The 25,187-nt window shown below is 53.5% G+C and overlaps 9 protein-coding genes across 9 annotated transcripts; 6 read left to right on the top strand and 3 right to left on the bottom strand.

The window, feature by feature from the left end:
• Window positions 1–524: 524 nt before the first annotated feature.
• COL26b_000364 (uncharacterized protein) lies at window positions 525–4,118 on the top strand (the record flags this gene model as incomplete). Its single annotated transcript, XM_053173334.1, has 3 exons — window positions 525–918; window positions 982–1,190; window positions 1,293–4,118. The coding sequence occupies 3 exons, from the start codon at window positions 525–527 to the stop codon at window positions 4,116–4,118; spliced, it is 3,429 nt and encodes a 1,142-aa protein (XP_053043040.1).
• A 434-nt stretch (window positions 4,119–4,552) lies between these two features.
• On the bottom strand, window positions 4,553–6,794 carry COL26b_000365 (uncharacterized protein; the record flags this gene model as incomplete). The annotated part of the gene is made up of 4 exons (XM_053173335.1): window positions 4,553–5,355; window positions 5,410–6,388; window positions 6,443–6,585; window positions 6,644–6,794. The coding sequence occupies 4 exons, from the start codon at window positions 6,792–6,794 to the stop codon at window positions 4,553–4,555; spliced, it is 2,076 nt and encodes a 691-aa protein (XP_053043041.1).
• A 1,393-nt stretch (window positions 6,795–8,187) lies between these two features.
• COL26b_000366 (uncharacterized protein) lies at window positions 8,188–10,196 on the top strand (the record flags this gene model as incomplete). The annotated part of the gene is made up of 3 exons (XM_053173336.1): window positions 8,188–8,421; window positions 8,719–9,228; window positions 9,285–10,196. The coding sequence occupies 3 exons, from the start codon at window positions 8,188–8,190 to the stop codon at window positions 10,194–10,196; spliced, it is 1,656 nt and encodes a 551-aa protein (XP_053043042.1).
• A 1,182-nt stretch (window positions 10,197–11,378) lies between these two features.
• Window positions 11,379–12,507, top strand: COL26b_000367 (uncharacterized protein; the record flags this gene model as incomplete). Its single annotated transcript, XM_053173337.1, has 3 exons — window positions 11,379–12,039; window positions 12,092–12,351; window positions 12,463–12,507. The coding sequence occupies 3 exons, from the start codon at window positions 11,379–11,381 to the stop codon at window positions 12,505–12,507; spliced, it is 966 nt and encodes a 321-aa protein (XP_053043043.1).
• A 1,603-nt stretch (window positions 12,508–14,110) lies between these two features.
• COL26b_000368 (uncharacterized protein) lies at window positions 14,111–14,773 on the top strand (the record flags this gene model as incomplete). The annotated part of the gene is given in 2 exon segments (XM_053173338.1): window positions 14,111–14,443; window positions 14,462–14,773. The coding sequence occupies 2 exon segments, from the start codon at window positions 14,111–14,113 to the stop codon at window positions 14,771–14,773; spliced, it is 645 nt and encodes a 214-aa protein (XP_053043044.1).
• Window positions 14,774–14,975: 202 nt separating this feature from the next.
• Window positions 14,976–16,005, bottom strand: COL26b_000369 (uncharacterized protein; the record flags this gene model as incomplete). Its single annotated transcript, XM_053173339.1, has 2 exons — window positions 14,976–15,788; window positions 15,847–16,005. The coding sequence occupies 2 exons, from the start codon at window positions 16,003–16,005 to the stop codon at window positions 14,976–14,978; spliced, it is 972 nt and encodes a 323-aa protein (XP_053043045.1).
• Window positions 16,006–16,759: 754 nt separating this feature from the next.
• On the bottom strand, window positions 16,760–18,392 carry COL26b_000370 (uncharacterized protein; the record flags this gene model as incomplete). Its single annotated transcript, XM_053173340.1, has 3 exons — window positions 16,760–17,222; window positions 17,426–17,940; window positions 17,997–18,392. 3 exons carry the CDS (start codon window positions 18,390–18,392, stop codon window positions 16,760–16,762), a joined length of 1,374 nt encoding a protein of 457 aa, XP_053043046.1.
• A 1,838-nt stretch (window positions 18,393–20,230) lies between these two features.
• On the top strand, window positions 20,231–22,022 carry COL26b_000371 (uncharacterized protein; the record flags this gene model as incomplete). Its single annotated transcript, XM_053173341.1, has 2 exons — window positions 20,231–20,708; window positions 20,764–22,022. The coding sequence occupies 2 exons, from the start codon at window positions 20,231–20,233 to the stop codon at window positions 22,020–22,022; spliced, it is 1,737 nt and encodes a 578-aa protein (XP_053043047.1).
• A 1,241-nt stretch (window positions 22,023–23,263) lies between these two features.
• On the top strand, window positions 23,264–23,826 carry COL26b_000372 (uncharacterized protein; the record flags this gene model as incomplete). Its single annotated transcript, XM_053173342.1, has 2 exons — window positions 23,264–23,303; window positions 23,384–23,826. 2 exons carry the CDS (start codon window positions 23,264–23,266, stop codon window positions 23,824–23,826), a joined length of 483 nt encoding a protein of 160 aa, XP_053043048.1.
• Between the last annotated feature and the right edge of the window lie 1,361 nt (window positions 23,827–25,187).

The following is a 25,187-nucleotide window of genomic DNA, read 5'->3' on the forward strand; positions in this document are numbered from 1 at the left end:
GCGTCTTGTTAAAATGCCGTGAGTCGAGTCTCATACTTTTGTTTCTCTGTACTGTGCATCTGCTGCAAGCCATTGCCTCCCCAACCATTGAGCATTAGAGTCACCATACTCATGGCATCTAAACGAGTTCCATGATGTTCTCTTGCATCCAGCCGCACTCATGGCACATTCGGTTTTAATTGCGGAAACAGAGTCGCAGGCGCATCCAAGACGTGACAGCAGGGTTAGGGTGAGTACGTACCTAATGGCACCTCTGAGGCAATGTTCCCCAGGGGCTGTCACAGTGTCCATGCTCCCACTTGACACGACACGCACAGTACCGCAGCTGCTCGATCCACAGTTCTCCCACGCGAATTTGGAGAACTATTGCCTAAACATCTTCAACCGACACGCACTGCCTGAACGCGACATTTTCCCTCGTATGCGCCACCTCCCCGAACCTTCGCTCATCGGCGCGAAATAATTGTCGCGACTGCTGCGATCATTTACACGCTCCAGCAATCATTTCGCAAACACGCGACAACATGGAAAGCGCGACAGCATCTCCCGAGCCCGAGTCCTCGTCGCGTCGCCGGTCCGGACGCGTCGTGCGAGCCCCCGAGAAGTTCAGCCCGGAGCCTGTGACCGCACCAAAGCGCAAGAGAGGCCCCGATCACGATGAGGACGACGAAGAAAATGACGATAACGAGCCCCTGTCCGATGCCACGATGACCGATGGCGACAGCGCCGACGAACGTCCCCGCCCTAGGCCCAAGAAGCGATCTGCTGCTGCACAAGGAAACCGCGTAAAGAAACCCGCCACTAAGAAGCCAAAGACCAATGGTGTAGGCCCATCTGGTCACCCCGCGAGCCTGCCATCACGTCCCAAGAAGACGGTCAGAATCGCTGCCGTCGACAAGGAAGGCAGTGGCCTATATGGTATGCAGCATCCCTGGAATGTAGCTCTGCTTTCCATCACCTGACACTGACATGCCTCTGTAGCGGAGGTCTTTGGCTCTGGTTTGCCCTCTGAACACGTTGCGGATAAATGGCAAGAGAGGTATCAAAGGAATGATGCCCTCGCCATTGTCGAACTAGTCAACCTCGTCCTGCAAGCATCTGGCTGCGACCTCGAGATCACTGAGGACGATGTTCGTGACCCTGACAACTGTCAAGCTCGTCTTACTGAGCTTCAAGATCTTTTCCAGGAGGTAAGCTGCTATCACCCTGTCCGATTTGTCTTGTTGGTCAACTCTTTTGCTGACATCGTGAAGGAACAAGTCACAGAATATCCCCTCATCTCCAGGGCAAAGAATACCAAAGCCTTCCGTGACCTTCTCACAGGCTTTTTCAAATCTGTCGTCCGCAGTGTTCACGATACAGATGTCCTCTACAACGACCAGACTCTGATGGAGAACCTTGTGCGCTGGATAGCATCCATGTCAACTTCGTCGCTTCGTCCCTACCGTCACACAGCTACTACAGTCATTCTCTCCCTGGTGTACGGGCTGATCGAGGTCGCTACAACCCTTGATGCGCGCATCACGGCAATTGAACAGCAGGTTGCTCAAGCCAAGAGAGGCAAGAACAAGGCAAAGCTTGCAGAAATGCAGCACAGCCTTGACGAGGCCAACAACAACAGAGAGCTGTGCGGCCACCATATCAAGGACTTCTTCGATACCACGTTTATCCACAGATACCGAGATATTGATCCACGTATCCGGACAGAATGTGTCGAAGCACTGGGATCCTGGATCCTGGGTCTTCCCACAGTCTTTATGCAGCCGGAATACCTTCGTTACCTGGGATGGATGCTTTCTGACACGGTTGCTTCCACGCGACAGGAAGTCTTGAGACAACTTGCACGTATTTTCAGACGTGGTATCTCACAACTTGGCCACTTCATTGACCGATTCCGCCCTCGCCTCATTGAAATCGCGACGAAGGACGCTGAGGTTTCCGTGCGCGTGGCAGCCGTGAGCGTCATTAATGTTCTCCGGGATGCCGGAATGCTCGAACCGGAAGAAATGGATACCATTGGCAAGTTGATATACGACAGCGATATCCGAATTCGTAAATCAGTCGTGAGCTTCTTCGTGTCTTGCGTTGAAGACTTCATCACTACCAAAATGGAGGAACTCGGCGGCCAGGATGCGCTAGATGAAGTTTTCGGCGAGATTGAAGAGGACGACTACGACTCGCCTCGCAGCACGTGGGTCAACATCAAGTGCTTGGCAGAGACACTTGCGGCATACGACGAACAGCTTGAGGGTGAACAACAAGACGCGAACCCTCAAGGTCTAGCCGTAGCCGCCGACGTTCTTCAAGCAAGCGTGCCTGATACTAGGATATCACTCGCTGCTCAGGTGCTCTTCGACAAGGTTCCGTTCGTCAAGGAGTGGGAAGTCCTGTCCGGCTATCTGCTTTACGATCATACCGTCAGTTCCAAGTCAAGATCCAAGAGTGCCTCTACGGAAACGGCCTTTAAGAAAGCTGTTGGTCCTGTGGGTTCTGAGGAGGCCATTCTTCTGGAGGTTCTCGCTTCTGCAGTAAAAATGTCCTTGTTACAGTCGGCAGAAGCTGAAAAGGCTAGGAAGAGGGGCGGACGCTCCGAAGTCGCCGAGGCACAAGAAGACACTGCTCTGGATCTCGCGACGGCCATCCCTCAACTTCTCAACAAGTTCGGGGCTGATCCTGCCACGGCGACTATTGTTCTCAGAATGGAGCACTTTCTTGACCTTGAGGTTTTCCAAACATTGCGGCAGGATTCGACAAAATACGAGAAGCTGCTGGATGAGATCAGCACTCAATTCAACAGACACGATGATAAGAGAGTCATTGCCGAAGCGGCTGCTGCTCTTCTTCATTCTCGACAATATGAAGAGCTTGAGGAACTCACTGATGGAAAGCTTGCTGTGCTATGGGAGAATGTCATTACAACTTTACGTGGCTTCGACAAGACATGTGAGCTTTCCATCAGAGGCAATCTTGAGGCAGAGCATCTCACAGCGCTGTCTACTGTTCTTATGAAAATTAGTGAGCTAGCTCGCATCTCTGACCCTGTCGAGATCCTGGAGGCCGAAGGTCGGGCGGCCGATTCAATGTCGTCGTCGATCGAGATCCTGATCAACATCGCCAACCGCGGCACGTTCGATGACCCCAACGAGGAATTGGACGACTTGGAAGACGAGGTTGCGTCCTTTGCGATTAAAGCCACCCAGTTCTACTTCATGTGGAAGGTAAAGAGCCTCGAAAAAGTCATTCACAGCGGTGCCGAGATCTCCGATACTGTTGTGGATGAGTTATCCGTCTTGCGCAAAAAGTACGATACCAACTTGATCAAGACTCTTTCGTCGCGAGCCGTCATTGATGACACTCGTCTTTTTGCCGCTGGCGCCCTATGCGACGTTCACGTTCTTTTCGGCACTCTGCGCAACTTTGTTGAGCCCACTCGCGGCACCGCGACGTATAGGAAGCTTGCGGGCCTCATGCGTGAACTTGAGCCGAGGCTCTTACCGGAGCTCATTTCCATCTACGACGGTATCGAGAAGAGCTACGCGAAGAGAACGAAGAAGACGCTCAACGAGCCGGCGGATGACGAGGAGCCCATGGATGATGATGATTCTGACGATGAGGAAGACGACGATGAGACTCTTAGCTTTGAAGAGCGTCTCGCTCTGGAACTCAAGTCCGAGAAGGCTCTTTGCGAGCTGGCAGCCAAGTACGTCTTGGCTGTCGTGCAAAAGGTCCTGGACCAGTCAGGTCCCCATGCCGGAAAACTTCGCAAGCGGCTCCTTCGAAATCAGACCCGGCTGGGGAAAAATTTTAGCGAAGTCGTTGCTTTCCTCGACGAGAACAAAGTCCGAGAACATCTTTACGGCAAGAAGCAGGCTCAACGGGCAAAGACTGCCGCGGCGAAGCCAGCATCCAAGAAGCCAGCGCGGAGTGAGGAAGTTGTCGTCGAAGATGAAGAAGAAGAGGACGGGCTTGAGGAGCCCGAGCCGGAGCCGGAAGAGGGTTCAAGAGAAGACCTACGCCGGCGCGAACTACTGGAGGAGGAAGAGGAAGAAGAAGAGCCGGAGCCAGAGGAAGCTCCAGCTAATAATGATGCCGATGACGACGATGTATTGGGTGACTAGCCGGGCTTTCAGCCTGTTTATCATTTTGTTTCTGTGCTCTGCCCACGTACGGTGTCTGGGACTTCTACCAGCCGTCTCCCGTGTCCTGTTGATGCGGACTTCGTGCCTCGGTTGACGATGTTGTGGGCAGTCTTAGTATCGCTCCTATGGGGGGAAGATAATGTTTAGGCTGCGACGGCGAACTAAGGCGCCCACTGGGATGGCTCACTCTACTGGCTTTGCGGCGTTGGAAGGATGAAAAGATGGTTAGCTCTCCTAGTAGCTAATACGACACGATTTCATTGTAAACAAGACATCATCCCTCGTGCCCTCTCGATGTGCTCCAATACGATGCCAACAGTCATTGCTCGTAGTCTCAATCTGCCCAATTTATCCCTACGCCATATATCCTTGAGTGAGTATCCATGGTCCCGTTTGATTCCCGTTCCGTTCCATTATCCACCACATATCTTGGTCCCAAAAAGTCCAAACACCCGTTCCCATCGCTTGCCAAATCCCGCGTCTGCTTTCGTTTCGTTGGGCTCCTTTACCTGCACACCATACTGACGCACGCAGCAAGTAAAGGGCCGGTTGGAAACAGTTTTGTCGCTAGCCCCCTTTCCAGACGGCTTGTCGATCATCTCAGCGTCGGAGCTATCCAACGGTGGTCGATCGCTGGGGGTCTTGTTGCTTGCCTTGGTCTTTTTCTTATTACCGGCATCAATGAGCGCCTTGGATTTCTTCTCTTCAAGATCACCCCAGAGAATGAACATCTTCTCGCGCAGCTTGGATAGCTCATCAGGGTCAGTGCGAAGATTGCAGGCGTCAAGGCCCGTTAGAAGCTGAGCTTCGAGGTTGTCGACCAGAACCCAGAAGGTGTTGTTCTTTGTGCCTGGGCTGTGTTTCTTGCCAGCCGTCGTCAATGTCGCTTCTTGGAGGCGTAGAGCAAAGCGCCACTCCCAGACGCGCTCGCCGACGAAGTTGTCTAGAGTCCCTCCATCTTCCTCTTCTGAATTCGAGTCGGACTCGGAGTCTGAATTATCAGACAATATGTCGTATTCTGTTCTTTTGCGGCCGGAAGCAAAGTCTTCGAGTCTTGGAGGGTGGAAGTCAATCACGCGCACATTGGCACGGTATTGGACAACGGTGAAAGGCAGTTTGACAACAACGGTGGAGCCTTGCACTGTGGCTTCATAGGTCGCCGGCTCCAGGATGTCAGGTATGAGACTCGTCGGTTTGTCGTGATGCTCGCAGGTCACTTGATTTCTGTTAGCTTGCAATAAACACATAAGAAAAAGTTGAGCTCGGTTACCTAAGGGGTTAAGGTCAGGGAGAGGAGCTGCAGCTGGCAATGCAGGTTTCTCGTCCCCCTTTGCCTTCTCGGCCAACTGCGCTCGTTGAAGCGCTCGTCTCTGCTTTGAGTTCAAAGGTTTCTCTGCTTGATCAGGTGCAGACCGCTTTTTACTCGTCCTCCCAATGACCGAATCGATCTCCTTTTTTTGAGCCTTGAACTCTTTTTCGTAATTGCGTTTTCTCCGTATCGCGTTCTTGAGGGCAGGATGGACATTTTCCGGGTCCTCTTGTGGATCAAGAACCTCTATGGACATTTTTCTGGCGAAGTCGGTGCGGTCTTGACGGAGGAAGCCTTCCAAGTTCAGTCCGTTGTTCCCAAATTTGATCTGGATGTTCAAAAGATGAACCCAATCGCCGCACTTGACTTGAGAGCGGATAAGCGATGCGTGTGGCTCGTAGCACGTTATCTGTATGCACCTTTTGCCAAAGGGACCTGCCCAATCGACCTGCGCATTAGGATTGCCTGCCTTTCCCGAAGTGTAGCCGTAGGGATCTCCGTCTCTCCCTCCGTCCTGCGTCTGACCCTTCCAAGCGTGATTATAGAAGGACGTATTCTCGGTGTAGTCAGACACATACAGCGTGACCTTGTCACCAGAATCAAATGGTTCTTTAACAACTTGGACGATCAGGTCACGGAAAGTGCCATCCCTGACTTCTTGAAGCTCGCAAAGCTTTTGCTTTTCCCCCTTGATTGATTGCGCCACACGAGTTGCGAAGACTTCAGCATCCGGAATGCATTCTGCCTTGATATTCTGATGCAGCCAGGACACATACTTCTCGGCGCCAGGCTTCGACTTCTGACCAGCATCCTTCATAGATGGCGTCAGGGGTTGAGAGGCCGGCTGAGGATACGGGGGAATCTTGGACGCGGGATATACATGAATGGCAGTCGTTGCCCTGTTCGTCAAAAGAGAGAGCGATCCGGAGTGCTTTTGAACCTGGGAATCAATGTCAGCCACCACGAATAAAGAACCTCAGGTGGACGCACGCACCTTGGCTTGGTGGACAACAACAATATCTCCAGGACCGCATATAGGTATGTCTTTTTCTTGTACGCGGAAAATGTTCAACTCAACATCCCAAGTCACCTGGTCCTGGATCGAAATATCAATCAGGCGAAGCACGCACTTCATATCTGATTTTGTGTCAGGCTGCCCAAAGCAGTTTGACTGGGAAATAGGTCGAAAACATACCCTCATTTCTTGTTTTCATTGGGGCCCGGAAGTCTTTGACTACACCGATCACGTCGACGAAAGTCCAAGGCGTGATCTGTCCTTCCTTCATGAACTTTGCCAGCGCAGTGAAGCCCTTAGGAAGGTCCATGTCGGCATTTGTCTCGGCCATGTTGGCTGTTCTAGAGAGGAGAGGTAGGAAACACAAAGGAGATAGAATCGTTCGAACAAGATTAGTTGATTATTGGTGGTGGCCCAGTATCGTCATCGCCGACGACGACGAACGCCTGTTGTAAGGACCAGGATGGTGTTTTGTGTAGTGGTTCGGTCGTTGACTTCCTCCAAACGCGTGTCGGTGGCTTGAGGGCCTGTGAGACGCGCTGAGGTACCCCACCAAATTGGATGTCACTTCGCGAGACCATGTGCTTCGCTGGTGGAAGGTGCAGTTACTTGCTCTTGCCACAGCCACCCAGCCTGGCCTGTGCGTGTAATGGAAGCAATGGAATTACCCAAAAGTTCGACTTGCGCTCTTGGTAGTGTTTCCATCTCCACGCCCAACGTATTCCAGGCAGCAGAACATCTGGAAGCAGCAAAGATTAGGGCTGCAGGTACGCTGATGTCTTTTCCTCCGCCTTCAAGTAGGTCTCTCTTCCAGAACAGATATAGAACAACAGATAATGCGTCAAATGCAAAGATGAAGCAGACGCATCAAGGCACGCGGAACCTTGAAGGGCAAAGCTTTCAATCATTATCTTGAGAAACAAGTGGTGCATAGATGTAGACACCGGGCACCTTTGAGGCCTGGAAGCCAACCGTCCTCAGCGTCTTACTCAGTCTGGGAAGGTAAGTCCGTCATCGACCTCCAGAGGTGATGTGGAAAGAAGTACCTGCCTAGCATTTCATGACATAATCCCCTAGGAAACCAGGCTAAGCAAAGAGAGGCAGCGCCATTGTGGGGTCACAATCTCTTACAGAGCTACTCGTCTTACTACCTATCCAATTGAACTGCCTCCCCTGACTCAGCTAATGAGAAGCATCTGGAGAGCCAAAGCCCGCCATTGTACAGTGTGCCTCCCCACCTAACAGGAGAAGGAGAAAAAGAAGGAAAAAAGACTTCAGTGTTCGCTTGCGGCCTCATAAGCCGTACCGGGTACCTTAGGTAAGCTCTCACCCTCAAGCATGCCACATGTCAAGTGTACGTACACAGCCTTAGCGGGCTTGCCTGGATTTGGCGAAAGGCCCTGCACTTTTCTTTCGTCGACCCGCTCTCTCGCTTCATCCTCCCCGACTTCTCCTTCCCCCCATCATCAGTGGCATAAATTTCCCACCCCTCCATCTGCAACATCTTTTCTTCCCGCGTTCTGACACCGAACTCGGCATTTCCAGTTTTTACACACGAGAGAGCCTTCCCACATTCCTGCGCCAGACGACCAAGTCAGCATCTGTCAATAGAGACGGTTTCTTCCTTTCGCCTGCTCAAAGCAGTCAACCGCTACCTTCCCCCCTCCTGACGGGCGGCCCAAAAACAATCACTACCAGAATCAGCATCCATCTCAACAACCACCATGGCTGATCGGTACATCCCCGAGCATCGCCGCACCAATTTCAAGGCGAAGAGCACCTTCAAGCCTGAGGAGCTCCGTCGCCGCAGAGAGGAGCAGCAGGTCGAGATTCGCAAGGCCAAGAGAGAGGAGAACTTGGCCAAGCGCCGTGGTATCGGAACGGGCGAGAACAGACCCGGCGCTTCCCTCGGAGCTGCTCCAGACAGCGACGATGATACCGCTCCCACAGAGTCCCAGGTCAGTCTTGATATCTTTCTCGCGTTTTTGCGATGGCATCGTCGCTGTCGTCGTCCTCTTTGTTTGAACCCCACCAATACTGCCGCACCCTTCGTCTTATTTTCCCCCTCTGTTGCCAGGGCGCCTTGCCTCTGCCCCACTTGACCTTTGCGCGAGTCGGGACGGTCCTCTCCCACTAGACCTGAAGCCCCGCGCCAAACGCCTTGCGTGAGGTTCACGACGACTGGCGTTCATCAACTCGCACAGATCAGAAACATTGCTACTAGTCACCAAGCACAAGATGCTAACTATTTACAGTTGAACGAGGACCTTCCTCAGATGGTCAACGGTGTCTTCTCCGACCAGATCGATCTCCAGATCCAAGCAACGACAAAGTTCCGAAAGTTGCTATCCAAGGAGCGCAACCCCCCAATCGAGGAAGTTATCAAGACTGGTGTCGTCAGCCGTTTCGTCGAGTTCCTGCGCTCCCCCCATACCCTGGTTCAGTTCGAGGCTGCCTGGGCCTTGACCAACATTGCTTCCGGCTCTGCCACGCAAACCCAGGTCGTTATTGAGGCCGGTGCGGTCCCCATCTTCGTTGAGTTGTTGGCCAGCCCCGAGCCGGATGTACGGGAACAGGCCGTTTGGGCTCTCGGCAACATTGCCGGCGATAGTCCTCACTGCCGCGACTATGTCCTTAGCTGTGGCGCTTTGAAGCCTCTGCTGGCCCTGCTCGGCGATAGCCGTAAGCTTAGCATGTTGCGCAACGCAACTTGGACTCTGAGCAACTTTTGCCGTGGCAAGACTCCTCAGCCCGACTGGAACACCGTACGTAGCCTGGCACTAATCCTCCCGTCCCGTTGCTTTGCTGACGTAATTCCCAGATTGCTCCCGCCCTGCCCGTTCTCTCCAAGCTCGTCTACTCCCTTGACGACGAGGTTCTCATCGACGCCTGCTGGGCTATTTCTTACCTCTCCGATGGGTCCAACGACAAGATTCAGGCTGTGATCGAAGCAGGCATTCCCCGTCGACTCGTTGAGCTTCTGATGCACGCTTCTACCTCCGTACAGACGCCCGCTCTCCGTTCCGTGGGCAACATTGTCACCGGTGACGACGTCCAGACGCAAGTGATCATTAACTGCGGTGCCCTGCCGTGCCTCCTTTCGTTGCTTAGCTCCAACAAGGATGGTATTCGCAAGGAGGCCTGCTGGACGATTTCCAACATCACCGCCGGTAACTCCGCTCAGATTCAGTCGGTCATCGATGCCAATATCATTCCGCCTCTTATTCACCTATTGTCTAACGGTGACTTGAAGACCCGCAAGGAAGCATGCTGGGCGATCAGCAACGCGACATCGGGTGGTCTGCAGAAGCCGGAGCAGATCAGATACTTGGTTTCTCAGGGCTGCATCAAGCCGTTGTGCGACCTTCTTGCCTGCCCTGACAACAAGATCATTCAAGTCGCTTTGGATGGATTGGAGAACATCCTTAAGGTCGGCGACCTCGACAAGCAGGCTGCTGGTGAAGGTCCTGACTCGATTAATCGTTACGCCTTGTTCATCGAAGAGTGCGGTGGCATGGAGAAGATTCACGAGTGCCAGACCAACGCCAACGAGGAAATCTACATGAAGGCCTACAACATTATTGAGAAGTACTTCTCGGACGAGGAGGAGAATGCGGACGAGGGCATGGCTCAGACGGCCGGTCCTAACGGCACGTTCGGTTTCGGCGCCAACGCTGCTCCCCAACAAGGCGGCTTCAGCTTCGCTAACGGCGGCGATTCGATGGACATGTAAAACTCCAGATTGTTAGCGCAACCCGATGTGCTTTTGCTGCTTCAGCAACTTGCCTTTGGATTCGACCCAAATCAGCACCCACACCCCCCAGCCCCCAGCACTATCTGTCACTCACCCACACCCCTTTCTGCCAGCGGCGCATTACATTTATTGCTGGACTGGCAGTCAAACACCTTTTCCCCCACCTACACACAACACACCTGCAATCGGCGTTCTCTAATATGGCTTGATGGAAATGATTGGAAGACGTTCCCAGTTGAGAGATGACAGGCCCTTTGGTAGCTTCAAAGCTCCAGCCTGAGAAAGAGGAAGAAGGCGAGAGGAAGAGAGAAGAACGCGGATATGGGCCGAAGGACGAGGCCCAGCAGACACGGGTGACAGACCTGATAGCTTAAAGCTCCAGGCCGGAGTCTGACTGGCCCACAACGCCACATGTGGCCATTGAGGCGGACTTGTACACCACGCGGGAGTTGGCCACGACGCCAGCGGCGACGAACGCGGATGGACGGCGGTACAAGAAACGGGTTGAATGGTGCTAGTGCATCTCAACTCGGGACGAGGAGTTCGGGCTGCACGACTTGCTGCCGGGGCCAAGTGGCATCTGGCTCATAGCGTTCGTAGCAAGCAATCCGCACAGCGGAATCAATGTCAATTCAATCGACAGTGAAAGTATTACTGTGCACGTTATATGCGTTCCTAGTGACCCCTTTTGTGACTTTGACAGGGAAATCTGCTAGGCGGCGCATAGTGATTAGATACACAACTTTGCGTGAAACGGCGATAGATGCATCCTGAAATGCGATGAACGTAGGATGATTGCCGTTGTCGTACTATGCATAAACCTACCTGTAGGAATGTGCTGCGATTTGAGGTGCAGGGGTGGGCTTGCGAACGCCCCGCCACTGAAGCGCCGTCCTCATTGAACCCAACCTACCTCGGGATCCCGCAAAAAGGTGCACGGCTGCTACTCTTACTGCCTATGCGTTACAGGTACACCAACATTGGCAATCCCAAGGTACATTTGCGCTCAGCCCTGCCTCATCGCCAAACTCGGTTCTAATTCTTCTCCCACCCACGACAGTACTCAACGCGAGCTCCGTAGCATGCGTAATCGCGCATTCGAGGCGACGCCAACCAGCAGCACTTGATGCGCCCGACACCTAGCGACAGCCGAGTTGCACGATGGACGGTCGCGTAATCCGAGGCGTCCAGCGCGCCGCGCTGAAGCAGTGGAACGAGTTCATTGCCAAGAGTCTTGCAACTCGTCTGGATCCCGACAAATTCGAATCATACGTCCCTTTCCTTCAGGCGAAACACCCGCTTTCTCCCTCCGTCGTTGCCGATCTGTTCCTGCGGCCCCAGCCTCACAACCATGAGAGCCTCGATCCTCGAGTTCCACGCTTCCTCCAAGTACTGTCTGACCTCAACTACATCGACACGCCTTCTATCTTAGAGGCTCTATATAAGTACTCTACTTCGCGTGCGCACTCTAGAGAAGCTGCGCAAGCTTCGAATGGCGGCAATCCTACATCTCAGACCCTGCGATGGGCGAGCTCGTACTCGGCAGAGGAAGTCATGTTCTATAGACTTACGAAGTCTGTAGCTCAAGGTACAGCGATACCGAATACCGAGACTGGCCTTGCAATCGCCAAGATTATGGCCAGTTGGATTGCTCTGTTCACCGACGCCGCCACGGCCTTCACGGTCGACGTCATGGGCCAGCTGCAAAACAGCCAGGCGAGGGAAGAAATGGAGTCGGCGCGAGCTGCCTTTGTAGCCTTGCTCCTTGGAGTATGCGAAAATCACACAGTAATGAAGGCTTTTGGAAGCCCCGAGGCAAAAAGTAAGCATAGCCGGAATCTGTGCCCCTAGGAATTCGACTGACTGGTATAAAGACACCAGGAAGGCCCTGTCCGAGAGTCTAGCAAACTTCGTGCCTACGATCATGCAGAACGCCGGACCTATAGCAACTCGTCTGGACATGTTTCGTACAAGCACGCTAGCAGCGTTTGAGCCTGTTGATGAGCAGAAGAACACATCAAATGTCGAGATAGAAGACCTCTTTGATTCCTCTGTAGCACTTGAAAACTTCGTCATTTCCGAACTGCCAATCGTTAACTCGAGAGCGGGCCTATATATATATCTGAATGCTGCGGTTAGTACATGGTCGTTGTTAACAGTGAAGATGCTGACAATCATCTTTATTGTAGCTCGTTGGACGGCCACTGATCGACGATATGTCCATCTTCAACTATCTGAACAACAGATATCAGGTAATGCCAAATGGCACTATGTCATGCGCAAGTGCTGACGCTGCGAGTCTTAGGGAGACGTACAGACAACCACTATTGACCTCATATTAGCCTCGTTCGATGTGTTGGCCAATGCTGTTTCTCGAAATGAAGGCAACTCGGCTGCTCCTCTCCTTCGTTCATTTCTCATGAACAAGCTGCCTCTTCTTATTGAAAACTTGAGCAAACATATGTACCCTCCTCTGACGGCGGAGTTTTGCATCACAGAAGCGCTGGGCCGCGTAGACACAAATACCTTTCCCACACTTTCATCTATGTTTGATGAGTCCAGGAGCAACAACCCTTTCACCAACTCCGTTCGAGAAGAGTTCTGCTGGGCGTGCTGTCTCCATGGTCTAGTGCGAGAGAGCAGTATTGAGGGCCTTCTGGGTGAGACACCTTATCAAAACCTTCCGGCAGGTGGAAGGTACGTGAAGGACAATCTGGTTGCAGAGTGCCTCGCGGATCCTGAGCGCATGCAGGCCCTCATTGGAGAGCTCGATGGGAAAGATGGAAACGCTGGCGCAGTCTGCCAGGCATTGACTGAGGTATGTTTTTGCTAGTCAGCAGTGGATTGTATCATATCTTCCTGACACACGCAGGTTCTGGGACAACTTTGCAGAAATAAGGAGACAATGTCTCTCAAGCTCCTTTGCAGTCAACTGGCCCAAAAACCCCTGTCTCTAGACGTCATGCTGCTTTTTGAGAAACCGGCCACAATTCTTCATCCACTCTGCGATCTTCTAGACAACTGGAAGTATGATGAGGATCAAGGCGAGTATCAGCCCGTATACGAGGAGTTTGGGTCCATTCTTCTTCTGGTCATGGCCTTTGCATATCGCTATAACTTATCTGTATCTGATCTTGGGATCGTGTCTCCTGACTCCTTCGTCTCGAAACTGCTCGGCCAAGGTCACCAGAGCCGAGTGTTTGATGAATTATCAGAACAGCAAAAGGGTCATCTCGACGGCTGGATTCATGGGCTTTTCGACTCGGAAGCTGGTGGGCTAGGAGACGAGCTCATGTCGTCGTGCCCACCGCAAGACTTTTACCTCCTTGTTTCAACCCTTTTCCAAAACATTGTGCTTGCCTTCAGCACTGGTCATCTGTCCGAGGAAAGCTTGAGAGGGGGAGTCGAATGTAAGATTGACTCTGGCTGGTCCCCCTTTGCTGTGGCTAACTGAACTGTCAGATCTTGTCGACACATTTCTTCTACCATCTCTGGTTGTAGCCATCACGTATCTCTCCAATTCTCTGCTTATTGAACGGTCCGAATGCCAGAAGGCCATCGTCAGAGTGTTGAAGTCTGTCCTCGAGCCAACTTCGATTTCAAAGGAGGCATCGGACATGCTGTCCTCTGTCATGAACATCGTCGCAAAGCCTTTGGAGCATTCGTTGAGGACATATCAGCGATCAGACCCGAAAAGTCAAGAAATTGAGCCACTTTTAAGGGCAATAAAGGACAGCATCCCATTGTCCCGAAGGACAGGGGCGGCGGACCACGTCGAACTAGAAGCTTGGTCAGGTGTTCAACAACACCAGCACAACCATCAAAACGTAGGCTTTGCAAATACACTCCGACAAACTTTGCAAAGTCTCGTGCAATGGAGCATACATCCGGCCATGGATAGGCCGCCTCCCACGTATACCCACCGTCAAATACTCGTAGCTCTCATCATCCTCGGCGCGAAGCGACTACTACAACTCATTTACGAAGACATTAGACAACATAGCGAAGCTGGGAGTGGCAGCATCGTTTACGACGTGGCTGCGAACCTGGTTTGCGCCCCTGACGCGAACGACAGTCCTTGGGCAAACGCCCTCAACTTCATGGATAACTCGGGAAACATGCCGGCGCCTATCCAGAAGAAGCTGACGATGCGGGAAGTTCTGAAATCGGATGCCGAGAACTGCAAAAGACTGCAGAAGACAGATATGAATCTGGCCGAGATCGTGGTGAGACTACATCGCAAGGTGGAGTCCCAGATGGTCGTCGCTCAGGCCGCAGCCATTCAGGCAGATACCATGCTGCAAAACGATCTTGGCCTGGGCTTAGATGGAGGCACGGGCTCTCTCGACGATGCCATGGCAGCTGCAACTGCGAATGTTGTTGCCGGAGATGGCATGTCCGTAGATAACGTCAGCCTCGACTTGAGTATGGCTGGCGATATGGGCTTGGGTGGACCTTCCAACGCTGGGGGTGGTCTTGACCTTGGGGACAATGACCTCTTCAGTGGTCTCGATACTGGCGATGACTTTCAGTGGGACAATATGGATCTCTCGTAATGGAACACGACTTTTCAGTATCGGGTGCGATGGTGTCCCTACTGGTTTGCATCGTGTGTGGTTTACATGGACGCATAGGCGCAAAAGGACTGGAAGGGAGGGGAAAACGGGTCTTTACATCAGGGCCTTTTCACTAGGGATAGAGAGATAGATAGCATGCTACGTTACATCTGATACCAAGAAATCGCACTCTGCCTGTCCTTCACTTTGCATCAACCCAGCTTCCAATTGTGAACTGCGAGTTGCACATGTTGGTGAGTTCCCAGTCTTCGGCGCCCATCTCGGCCTTCATGTTGGCATCTCCCCGGCCGCCGCACAATCCCCCCACGAACATGGTGGCCATAAAATGGTCGTCCGTCGCGTGGGCTTCGCGGAACTTGGGATGCTTCATTAAACTCGTCACCTTGCGCCTCAGCATAGGTCCGCCGCATGGCTTCTTGCCACGGATGGCACAACCATAGACTGCCTGGTCCGTAGGCACGTCTTCCTCGTAGGCTGGGCAAAAGGTGTCGATGACTTCCTGGCGGAAATCAAGCGCCCACGGCTCCGGCGGGGTGGGCTGGGCGAAGTTGTCGCGGAAACGGAGCATTGGGCCCCAGACGTTGCGGTAAAGGTTGTGAACAGAGCCCCCCGACCCGATGAACAACGTCTTGTGCTTGGCCGCCCTCAGGGGACGAAGCGCAGCGCCGACGGCTACGTGGAAGTGAGGGTCATAGAAGTCGTTCATGGAGATTAGGGTTGTGGGTGGACAGGCTTTTGGAAACATGCGAATCAGGACGAGGTAAGTGTCGTGGATCCAGTCGAAGGTCGGGTCGGTTTTGGAAGAGATGCCTGCTGCCTCCAGGTGGGCTTGGATCGTGGGAATGTAATCCAGGTCGGGGTTGAGCTTGTAGGGGTGGTATTTTTGGGGGTTCACGTAGGCTACAGGTGATTTTCCGGGCTTGGGATGCGCGGAGATGAGCACCTCTCCGGGAGCATTCGTTGCCCAGTGTGCGCCCTGTCCGTTGTGAGTTGGCTGATCAGAAAAGAAGCGGGGGATGGTGAAACGAGCAACGACGAAGCTGTATGCTTACCATCATAATGATATGCTCTATGCCCTGAGCGAGAGCTTCATCGCCACACTTCTTCCAATACGTGGCCGAGTGGCTCTCCTCGCCTAGCATCATTGTCGAACCATGAGAAAAGAGGTGAACTGGGGTCATGGGACCCTCTTCATTGCTTCCAATGGCCATGTTTGAGAGGCGTCGTCCTTCTTGCGGGATGTCGCTGTAGTAGCTGTATACTTAGGATATATACGATCGAAGCTAACGTCGATCTTTGGAGCACTTTAAATGCTCAACTGGAGTTTGTCGTAAAAAACTGATGGATGGCTCGATGGCGAAGACTTCTGGGAAGGTTATCTCACGTCGTGGGCATTGATGTTAGTGGTAGTTGGCTGTTCTCGATAGCTATGCCGATTGTCATTGCCACATCTCAGCCCAGGACGGCCCCATCGGCGGACGGAATGCTCACTCGAGACGCTATATCAGATCGTCCGGCAAACTTGAGAGGCCCGACATGGCGGCAATTACTGCTTCGCCATGCCCCCGGAAGGTAGGAGCGTGAATGGTCTGGGGTTCGCCTGGGGAAATACGGGGCCGGCGGGGCCGGTGCAAAAGACTGGGCTCTTTCCTCCACTTCCCGAGCCGAGACCGAGCCGGTAGGCCAGCCCGCCCTCAACAACCCAAGTGCCGAATCACTGCAACTACCATGGAATGCGACCTGAACACGCCTGATTCGTGTGGTTTCATTTCTGCATGTGTTGATGAGTTAGTCAGCGGCCAGCAAACTTCCCCGGGGCATTTTGCGAAGGCCTCGTATCTTGGGAACCATTGGTGATCTGCCTGAAGCATTGTTGAAGTTGCCAGATTGTGATGAATACAGTAAGTGGGTTGCATTTGCAGACTATTATACAGACGCACAAACCTAAATATGAAAATGAGGAAACTAAGACCTGAGCTTCAATGCGTAGTCAAACACTCTACGTCCACCGATCCATGTTCCATACGCCAGACTGGGGAGCACAATGCTCATGATCAGGCTGGCACCAACTACGAACCCTTGCTCGAAGAATCCCAACCTGCTGTTTCCAGGCTGGTTCGTGGGCTTCAGGGGGGCAGTCGCCAAAGCTCGCAGGCTTTGTGTCGTGATGCCGCCGGCGCCAGAGAGGAGCTGGTCGACCTTTGCCAGTGCGCCGGAAGGCTGCTCAATGAATTGTGGCCGGGACACGGAAAACATTTCCTTGCTGTAACGGAACTCGAAGGCCGCATCGTGCGAGGTGGATGCCGCAGGCCCCAGGAGAAGGCTGGAGGGGATCTGGTTGACAAAAGAAATGTGCGAGGGAAGGTGTTGTGAGAGGTACTTTGCCGCGTCAGGACTGGCGAAGAAGTAGCCCGCCAAGAGAGGCTTTCTATGAACAGTATTGAGACAGCGTTTCGTGAGAGGGAATGAGATGGAATGACTTACTCAAACTCATAAGTGTATATGGAATCCACGAGGCCAGATGAAGTCGCAATCGGCAAGAAACGCCCACTAACCTTAGCATTCAAGAGAGAAGTGTTCCTGCAGTCGTCAACAGCCTGTCGCTATCACTGAGCACCAGGAAAAACTCACTTGTCCTTGATGTCAACCAACTTGAAGTCCTTCGATCCAAAGCTGGAGACCAGCCGCTTCTCCTCAGCCTCCTGTACGGCCGCCCTCGTCTCGTCGCTTTTGTTGTCACTTGCGCGTCGAACGGTCGTCTCCCGCGCGAAGGCAAGGGAAGCGTGCTTTGAGCATGCTTCGAAGAACTCCTTCTTCACGTACTCATTGACTAGAACGAGATCTGGCGCATACGGTGACTGTCCCCCAAAGCCGAAACGTGCGGCTGTGATGGCCCCTGCTGCGGCTTCAATGTCGGCGGTACGGTCGACGATGGCAATGGCACGGGCAGTGTTGGAGGAAACAAAGTGATTAACATGGCTTGCGCTGGGTGCAACGCCTGTTTGATCCACGAGGATTGCTGAGTCGAGAAGCGATTGATCCGTAATTTTCTTTGTAATGCAGAAAGCATTCTGATTCAGAGCTCGAGGGAGAACGCTGCGGAGAATCGAGTCAAGCTGCAGCAGAGTATCTTCGAGCTGCTCGCTCTTGGGTCAGCTTCGTTCAAAACCATGAGATGACCGTGGTTCGGAATCCTACAAACCTCAAGCGCAACCACAGAGCCTGCAGCTATAGCCGCAGCAAGAGGGCTCAGAATAGAGAACAGCCGAGTGTAAGTTGTTGGCCTAATGATGACCAGCCCAGCACCGGTTCGTCTAGTGGTGTTGTCCTTGCCATGAGCTACTAGATACTCGGTATCGAGCTCCTTCCCAAAGTCAAGAGACTCATAGAAGTGGCGAACGGCCTCCATTGATAGAAAATGCTCAACCTCGACTTCCGTCTTTGACGCGCCCGAGTCCTTTTCTTCGGCAGCGCACAGCGCTGCGGACTCCTTGCGTAATTCCTCATGAAGACTGATGAGGTTGTCTTGGCGGAACCGAATGCCCTCCGCGCGCCCATCAACAAGGGTCACGAGCAGTTTCTCGATGGCAGGTTCCATTGCGGCGGTCGGTTGGTCTCCAATGAGAAGGGCAAAGAGGTGTGAATAGGAGGGTAAGTGAGATGGGCGCAATTCTGATCTGCCCTGGGTGAAGTTGAAGCTATTCTATCTAGATGCCCCGAGGGAGCTGTGACATATTCCGACAGTGACACCCTTCAATGACCCGATAGCTCGAACGGCTTGGCGGTACCTCAACCTGGACGTCCGGGGCTGAGAGGGGCGGAAAGTGGAGGACAGGGGTGCTGGTCGATCACAGTCAAGCTTACCAGGATAGGGCAGACGCAGTTCACTTCTCCCCGCATTTCCGACGCAGGACTCGTTCAAACGGGGAGCGGGTTCGCGGAGATGGACGGGTCGACGGTCGGCATATTGAAGCGGCCTGCTCCCCCCTTGTGGTTCATTTTCCAGACAGGCGTAATTGAGTCCAGAACTAAGATTGAAGTCGTTTACACAACTCATCCTTTGCAAAACCCACTCCACAGACAAGAACGTACAGCCACGCGCATCAGTATGTCGGCCACCACAACAGACAACCCGATCACAACGGCAGTCCGCCAGGACTACCTCCACGACTACAGCATCCGACTCACTGGAGGCGTCGAGGAAGCGTACGCGAGGCCGTCCAGAGATGCGCCTCTGCCAGCGGTTGAGAACCCTCCCGATTGGTATGACCAGCATCGCCAAGTGCCTCCGTACAGACCCATCAACCGAGAGCTCGATGTTGCAGACAGACCTTGGGGATCCAACAGGATTGAGAACGGCTTCGTTTTTGTGATGTTGAACGGATGTTGGATTCAAGGGGTAAGAATGCGCCCATGGCTAGGCAAACCATGCCGGCTGGTTGCTGACGTGCGTCTGACAGGTTACCAACTGGCTTTGGAGAAGCACGGGGGGGAAGGTAAACCAGACATATTGGAGGGCCAAGGTTGGCGGCGAAATCTGACTGCTAGCAGCGGTGGATTTGGAGACGGAGGGAGATATCATGGCATTGCGATTGCAATTGTACACTACCGGATCGGGAATTCCGCGACACCACACTAGGCACGAATAGCTTCATCTATTTTGACCGAAAGTGGTTGAGAATCGCCATATGAGAAGGAGCGCATGTGTGTGCATGAGAGGCAATATTGACGTTGGTTGGCGAAACCACCGTAAACTTCGCCAGCATGTCGGAAGCCACTATCGGCTCGGCAATAGAAATGCAGTATACTGAGTTTTCATTCGCAGCGTACCTGTGTAGGTGACTCGGCTCGCCTGAGTTAAGCTGATACAAGAGAAGAAAGAAAAGGAAAGGATGCATTGGCATTGACCCCTGCCCCTTCGCGTTGGAGCTCCGAGGCTCGCCGGAGCACGTCACATTTGCTTCACAAGAAGGGAGCTCACACCTCGTCGTCTCCTAACCAACCAAAAACCAAAACCAGCCACAGCCACAGCGGCAGCCCGTCAGCCCGTCATACACGAAACAGTTCGAGGACAGTACGGGGCGTGCTGTGCCTCGCTAGGTAGGTACGCTCAGCTGCCTACCTACGCAGTACCCAAGGTAGGTACCTAACCTAGGTAACCGTAAGTTGAGGTCCGGTGCAGGGCAGCTGCTTGGGTCAGCCCCTCCCCCACCCTTCCGCCGCCGACGGAACGCCATGAGGGGTCCATCTTCATCACCTCCGCTGTCCACTCCAACGTCAAGAGCTCTTGCCGTGAAGAACGTGACTGCGATTCCGAAATCTCCCCGTCTCTCGCAATAAAACCCAATCAGGACCCTTCTGAAACAAACACAGTTGATTCTTAGTGACAACAATACCACCGTCTTCGTAATCTCACCACCAATCTATTTAATCGCCATGTCTGTCAAGACTCCGCCCATCAAGGACCTCCTCGAGGTCACGGAGGACAAGGAGAATCGCCTTACTTTTATGAAGAACGTCTCCATTCCCCTGAAGGATTCACCACTTCCCATCAGAGCCAATGTCTACCTCCCGCTCACGTCGGAAAAGACCGGTCGCTATCCGGTGCTGGTAACCTACGGCCCCTATGGCAAGGACATTCCGTACGCCAAGTTCTACCCTAAGTCGTTCAGTGAAGTGAACCCCGAGCAGAAGTCAAAGTACTCAGCCTGGGAGACGCCGGACCCTGTCTACTGGACCAGCCAGGGCTATGCCATCATTAGAGCCGACGAGCGCGGCCTGGGCCAGAGCCCTGGTTTTCTAGATACCATGAGCCGCGGCACGAGCGAGTGTTTCTTCGATGTTGTCGAATGGGCCGCTGAGCAGCCTTGGTCTAATGGAAAAGTTGGCCTACTAGGTATATCCTACTATGCTGGTATGTGTCTCCTGTCTAGACGCCAATCATCGCCGGTTGCTTATACATGTCACAGGCTCTCAGTGGCGAGTTGCGGCTCGCCGCCCCAAAGGTCTCGCAGCCATCATCCCGTGGGAGGGTATGTCTGACTACTACCGTGACCGTTGTCGGCACGGTGGCATTTACTCCAATAAGTTCATCGGCGTGTGGTGGAATCGACAGGTCCTTGTGAACCAGTATGGCCGCAAAGACAGGTCGAAACTGGACTTTCCTCCAGATGGGCCCGGAGCCAGGGGTCAGGAGGACACCATCGAGGGTGATCTGCCTGACGACGTCCTGATCGCCAACCGTCAGGATCAAACCAAGGATAACGAAGCCAATCGTTTCCGCGACGACGACTATTACGCCAGCAAGGAGTATAAGCTGGAAGACATTGAAGTTCCCGTGTTGAGCGTTGCCAACTGGGGTGGTATTCTCCTTCATTTGAGAGGCAACGTCCAGGGATATCTCGCGGCCGGCTCCAAGCTGAAGTACCTCCGCTTCATCACCGGGCGGCATGATTTACCCTTCTACTACCCCGAGGAGGTTGAACTCCAGAAAAGCTTCCTCGACGCTTTTCTGAAGGGTGATGATCGCGTGGGCTGGAGTGTTCCTGGTAAGGTGTCTCCTGTAACGCTCACACTGCGCAAGGGCAACGTCGGTTTCAACGATGCGCAGAGGGAGAAGGCTTACGAGAAAAGAGAGGAGAGTGCCTGGCCCATTCCACGTACGGAGTACACAAAGTTTTTCCTGACCTCGGACCTGGGATTGACAGCAGCTGGTCCCAGTTCGGAGTCAAAGACTGTGTCGTATAAGGCTCTTGGGTCCTTGGAAAACCAGCAATTCGTCTCCTTTGCCACTGCGCCCTTTGAGCAGGAAACCGAAATCACAGGTCACGTCGTGGCCCACCTCAACGTCTCTGTAACGCCCGACAATACCGGACACGACACCGATATTGACCTATTCGTCACTCTGCGCCACATCGACCCGACAGGCCAGGAAGTGTTCTACACAGGAACAGCCGGAGACCCTGTGCCACTTGTGAAGGGCTGGCTTCGTGTGAGCAACCGTAAAGTGCATGTCGAGAACCCTAGACACAAGTCTTGGCTGCCTCACAGAGAGTATCTTTCAACAGACGTCCAGCCTGTCAAGACCGGCGAGATTTACGCGGTAGATGTCGAGCTCTGGCCTACGAACGTAGTTGTCGACAAGGGCGGCAAAATCGTATTTGAAGTTGCGAGTGGCGACACACAAGGCAGTGGCATTTTCCAGCACTCCTCCGATGTCGATAGGTGAGCTCCTCTTCCCGCACATCCTTTTCAACACCATGACTAACTTCCAATCCCTAGGCCTGCCGTCAAGTTTGCAGGGCTCAACAACATTCATTTCGGGCAGGGCCTGGAGAATTATGTGACGTTGCCCGTAATCCCGTCCAAATGAAAACTTGGAGACGAATTTGGAAGTACCTGATGCGTGGGAGGGCGCGTATGCCGCAAAGTTTGCCGAACTGCTCTTTAAACCAGATGCTAGGTTCGGGAAATTAAACCGAGCCAGTGAATCCGGGGCCGGCGGCGGGGGCGGGGGCGGGGGAAGAGGGGGCAGCTGATGTTGGACCACCCTATGAAGCTTGTTGCTGTGAGACGTAAAAAACAAGTAGCCGCTGTCGTAGAATGATGTGTAGCTGATACTCTGAATTTTGTCGCCGTTACTCCTTTCATCATTGAATTTGAACGCCCAGCACGCGAAGATGAGCTTCTCTGAGCATTTCTCCCTGGCCAACGTTCCGTACGGCATTGCCAGCACTGCCAAACATCCTAAGGGCGTAGCCACGAGAATTGGCGATTTGGTTGTATTTCTTGCGGATTTGGGCCTCGATGCTTCCAAGCAGGTCCAAGACGCGCTGTCCCAGGTATATGCCACAGCCTTCGAAAGAGGAACGTGATATTGACCATGAACTAGCCAACTCTCAACGCTCTAGCCGCCATAGGGAAGGACGAACTCCGTATGCTCAGAAAGAATATTCAAACCACCTTGTCCGATCAGTCGGTGGTTTCAAAACACGGCGTCCCAATTGAAAATGTTCATCTGCATTTGCCGGTGCAGATTGGCGGTTTCACCGACTTCTCTTGCTCCAAGGAACACTTGTTGAATGCATCAGCGGCCGTTATGGGACAGGCGTCGATGCCGCCCGCAGCACCATATCTTCCGATCGGGTACAGCGGTCGGCCGTCCAGCATCGTGGTCTCGGGAACGAAAATCACTCGCCCATACGGTCAGTTTCGTGATGGAGACAAGATTGGGTTCGGACCATGCAGAGCTCTTGACTACGAGCTGGAGGTAGCTTGCATCATTGGAAAGGCGACGGAACTTGGCGACCGGGTTGCGATTTCTGATGCCGACGAGCATGTCTTCGGCCTTGTTCTGTTGAATGACTGGAGTGGTAAGTAGAGCATCGTTGCGAAGGAAGGAGAGAGCCGCGTCGCTGACAGCAAGCAGCTCGTGACATCCAAGGGTTCGAGATGAACCCTCTCGGCCCAATGAACGGCAAGTCTTTTGGAACTTCAATCAGCCCTTGGGGTAAGTCTTACATCCGCACGCCGAATTGTTCCTGATTGCAGTACTGACAATGCAATTGGTTTCAGTGATAACCCTTGAAGCCCTTGAGCCTTTTGCGACACGGCCGCCCACAAAGGACGTACCAGCGCAGCCTTACCTGCTCGACCACAAAGAAAAGTCAAGCTACAACATTGCCCTCAAAGCCGAGGTATTGGCGGACGGGCAGACCACGACGGTATGCATGGCGCAGCTCAGCTGGATGTATTGGACGTTTCGAGATCTTGTAGCGCAGCAGACGATCAACGGTTGCAATCTCAACACGGGTGACGTTTTGGCTACGGGTACGGTGTCGGGTGCTGGCGACGACGAGCACGGCTGTCTGCTTGAGATGACCAAGGGTGGCACGGTGAGTTGGAAGACATCTGACGGTCAAGAAAGAACATATCTGCAAGACGGCGACGGAGTGCGCATGAGCGGCTATGCTGGCGACGGCGTGGGGTTCGGCGAGTGCATCGGATTCATCTCTCCCGCTCGGCCATTTTGAACCGACAGGGAAGTCGATTCGCGAGGCGGCAAAGAAGATTGACTGGAACTTGGAAGCCGGATGCGCAGGCGGGAGCGCCGGTCCTCGAGTCGAGGCCAGGTGCTCCGAGCCGATCCCTGAGCCCCAGCTGGCCCTTCTCACGTCGGTCGAACTGGTCTCGGTTTCCGAAAGTGGCAGGCCTAGGCACCTGCACCTCCGTTGGTGCGGATGTGTCGCAGTGAAAGTGCGGCATTGGGTTTGACGCAGTGGGAGAGGAGAGCATGGGGTTCTTAGTGTGCGTGACCGCCGGTTCTACAGGAAACAAGAACCAACATTTCAGCCCAGCAGCTCCCGCGGCCGTTGAATTCCGTAGAAGGTTGTCGTAATACTGCGTAATCCCAAATATTTTGGGGGTCTTGCAGACCATGCGTCCAGCTGTAGCTGTGCCTTATCCGAGGCGGCTAGAATTCCCGCGTGCCCAGACAAGCCTAGGTTCGATTCACCCGCTTCCCCATGGGCACCCTCGGCATGTTCGGGGCGGGACCGGGATCCACTTGTCCGAAGTTTATGCGCACGAATCTGATGGCACCCGTGGACCATCGGAGGAACGGAGTGGAGCGCCATGCCCTGATCCCCGTCAACCTGAAAGCTGTCGACCTGTGTGTGAAAATCCTGGTAGAGACCGATGTTTGGTACCTACCAGGTCGGGCTTCCTCCGTGGAGCATGTACACAGAAAGCAAGCTATGCCAGTGACTGTTTGTTGCGCAGGAGTCTGCGGCTTTCTGTCCGTTGTGCATGTTCCTTCTGACAAGGTAGATGGCTTGCTTCCGGTCGTGACATATGTCGAGGCACTTAACAAGTACGTGTAAACCGATCTCGAGGCTACTTGAGGTAAGTAAGGTCAAAATCAGGACCTGAAGGAGTATTGATTATTGGGGGGGAGAAGAAAAGAAAACGGCGGCGGGAAGGAGAAAAGAACGGCAGAGTGAAGCTGCAGTTCTGCACGCGCGCGCCGTCGAGGGCGGAAGCAAGACCGGCCTTGTCCGAGGCGGTCAGCCCGCCAATACAGGGTTGGTGGCAGTACTTTCTTTTGTGGTTCCCGATTCCTTCCTAACTACTCTATCTGGTGGCAGTACTTTAGAAGCGCGCGAACGCTGTACTATGCAGTAGGAAGTGGTATGTGTGCGCACATGTCGGCGGCGGCGTCTGTGGGTTTGTGCATGTGGCACTCCTGCCAAGCGTGCCAGGCCAGCTGGTCCACGAATGCCTAGGTCACCGCCAGCCGATGAATCCTTATCGTGGGTATCGCGGCACGCTAGGCGGGCATCAACTGTGATCCGAAGCCTGTTCCTGACTCCCGCGTGGAGGTAGGGGGAAAAAA

This window comes from Colletotrichum chrysophilum, assembly GCF_026319265.1.
Source record: "Colletotrichum chrysophilum strain AFK26 chromosome Unknown scaffold_1, whole genome shotgun sequence".
NCBI lineage: Eukaryota > Fungi > Ascomycota > Sordariomycetes > Glomerellales > Glomerellaceae > Colletotrichum > Colletotrichum chrysophilum.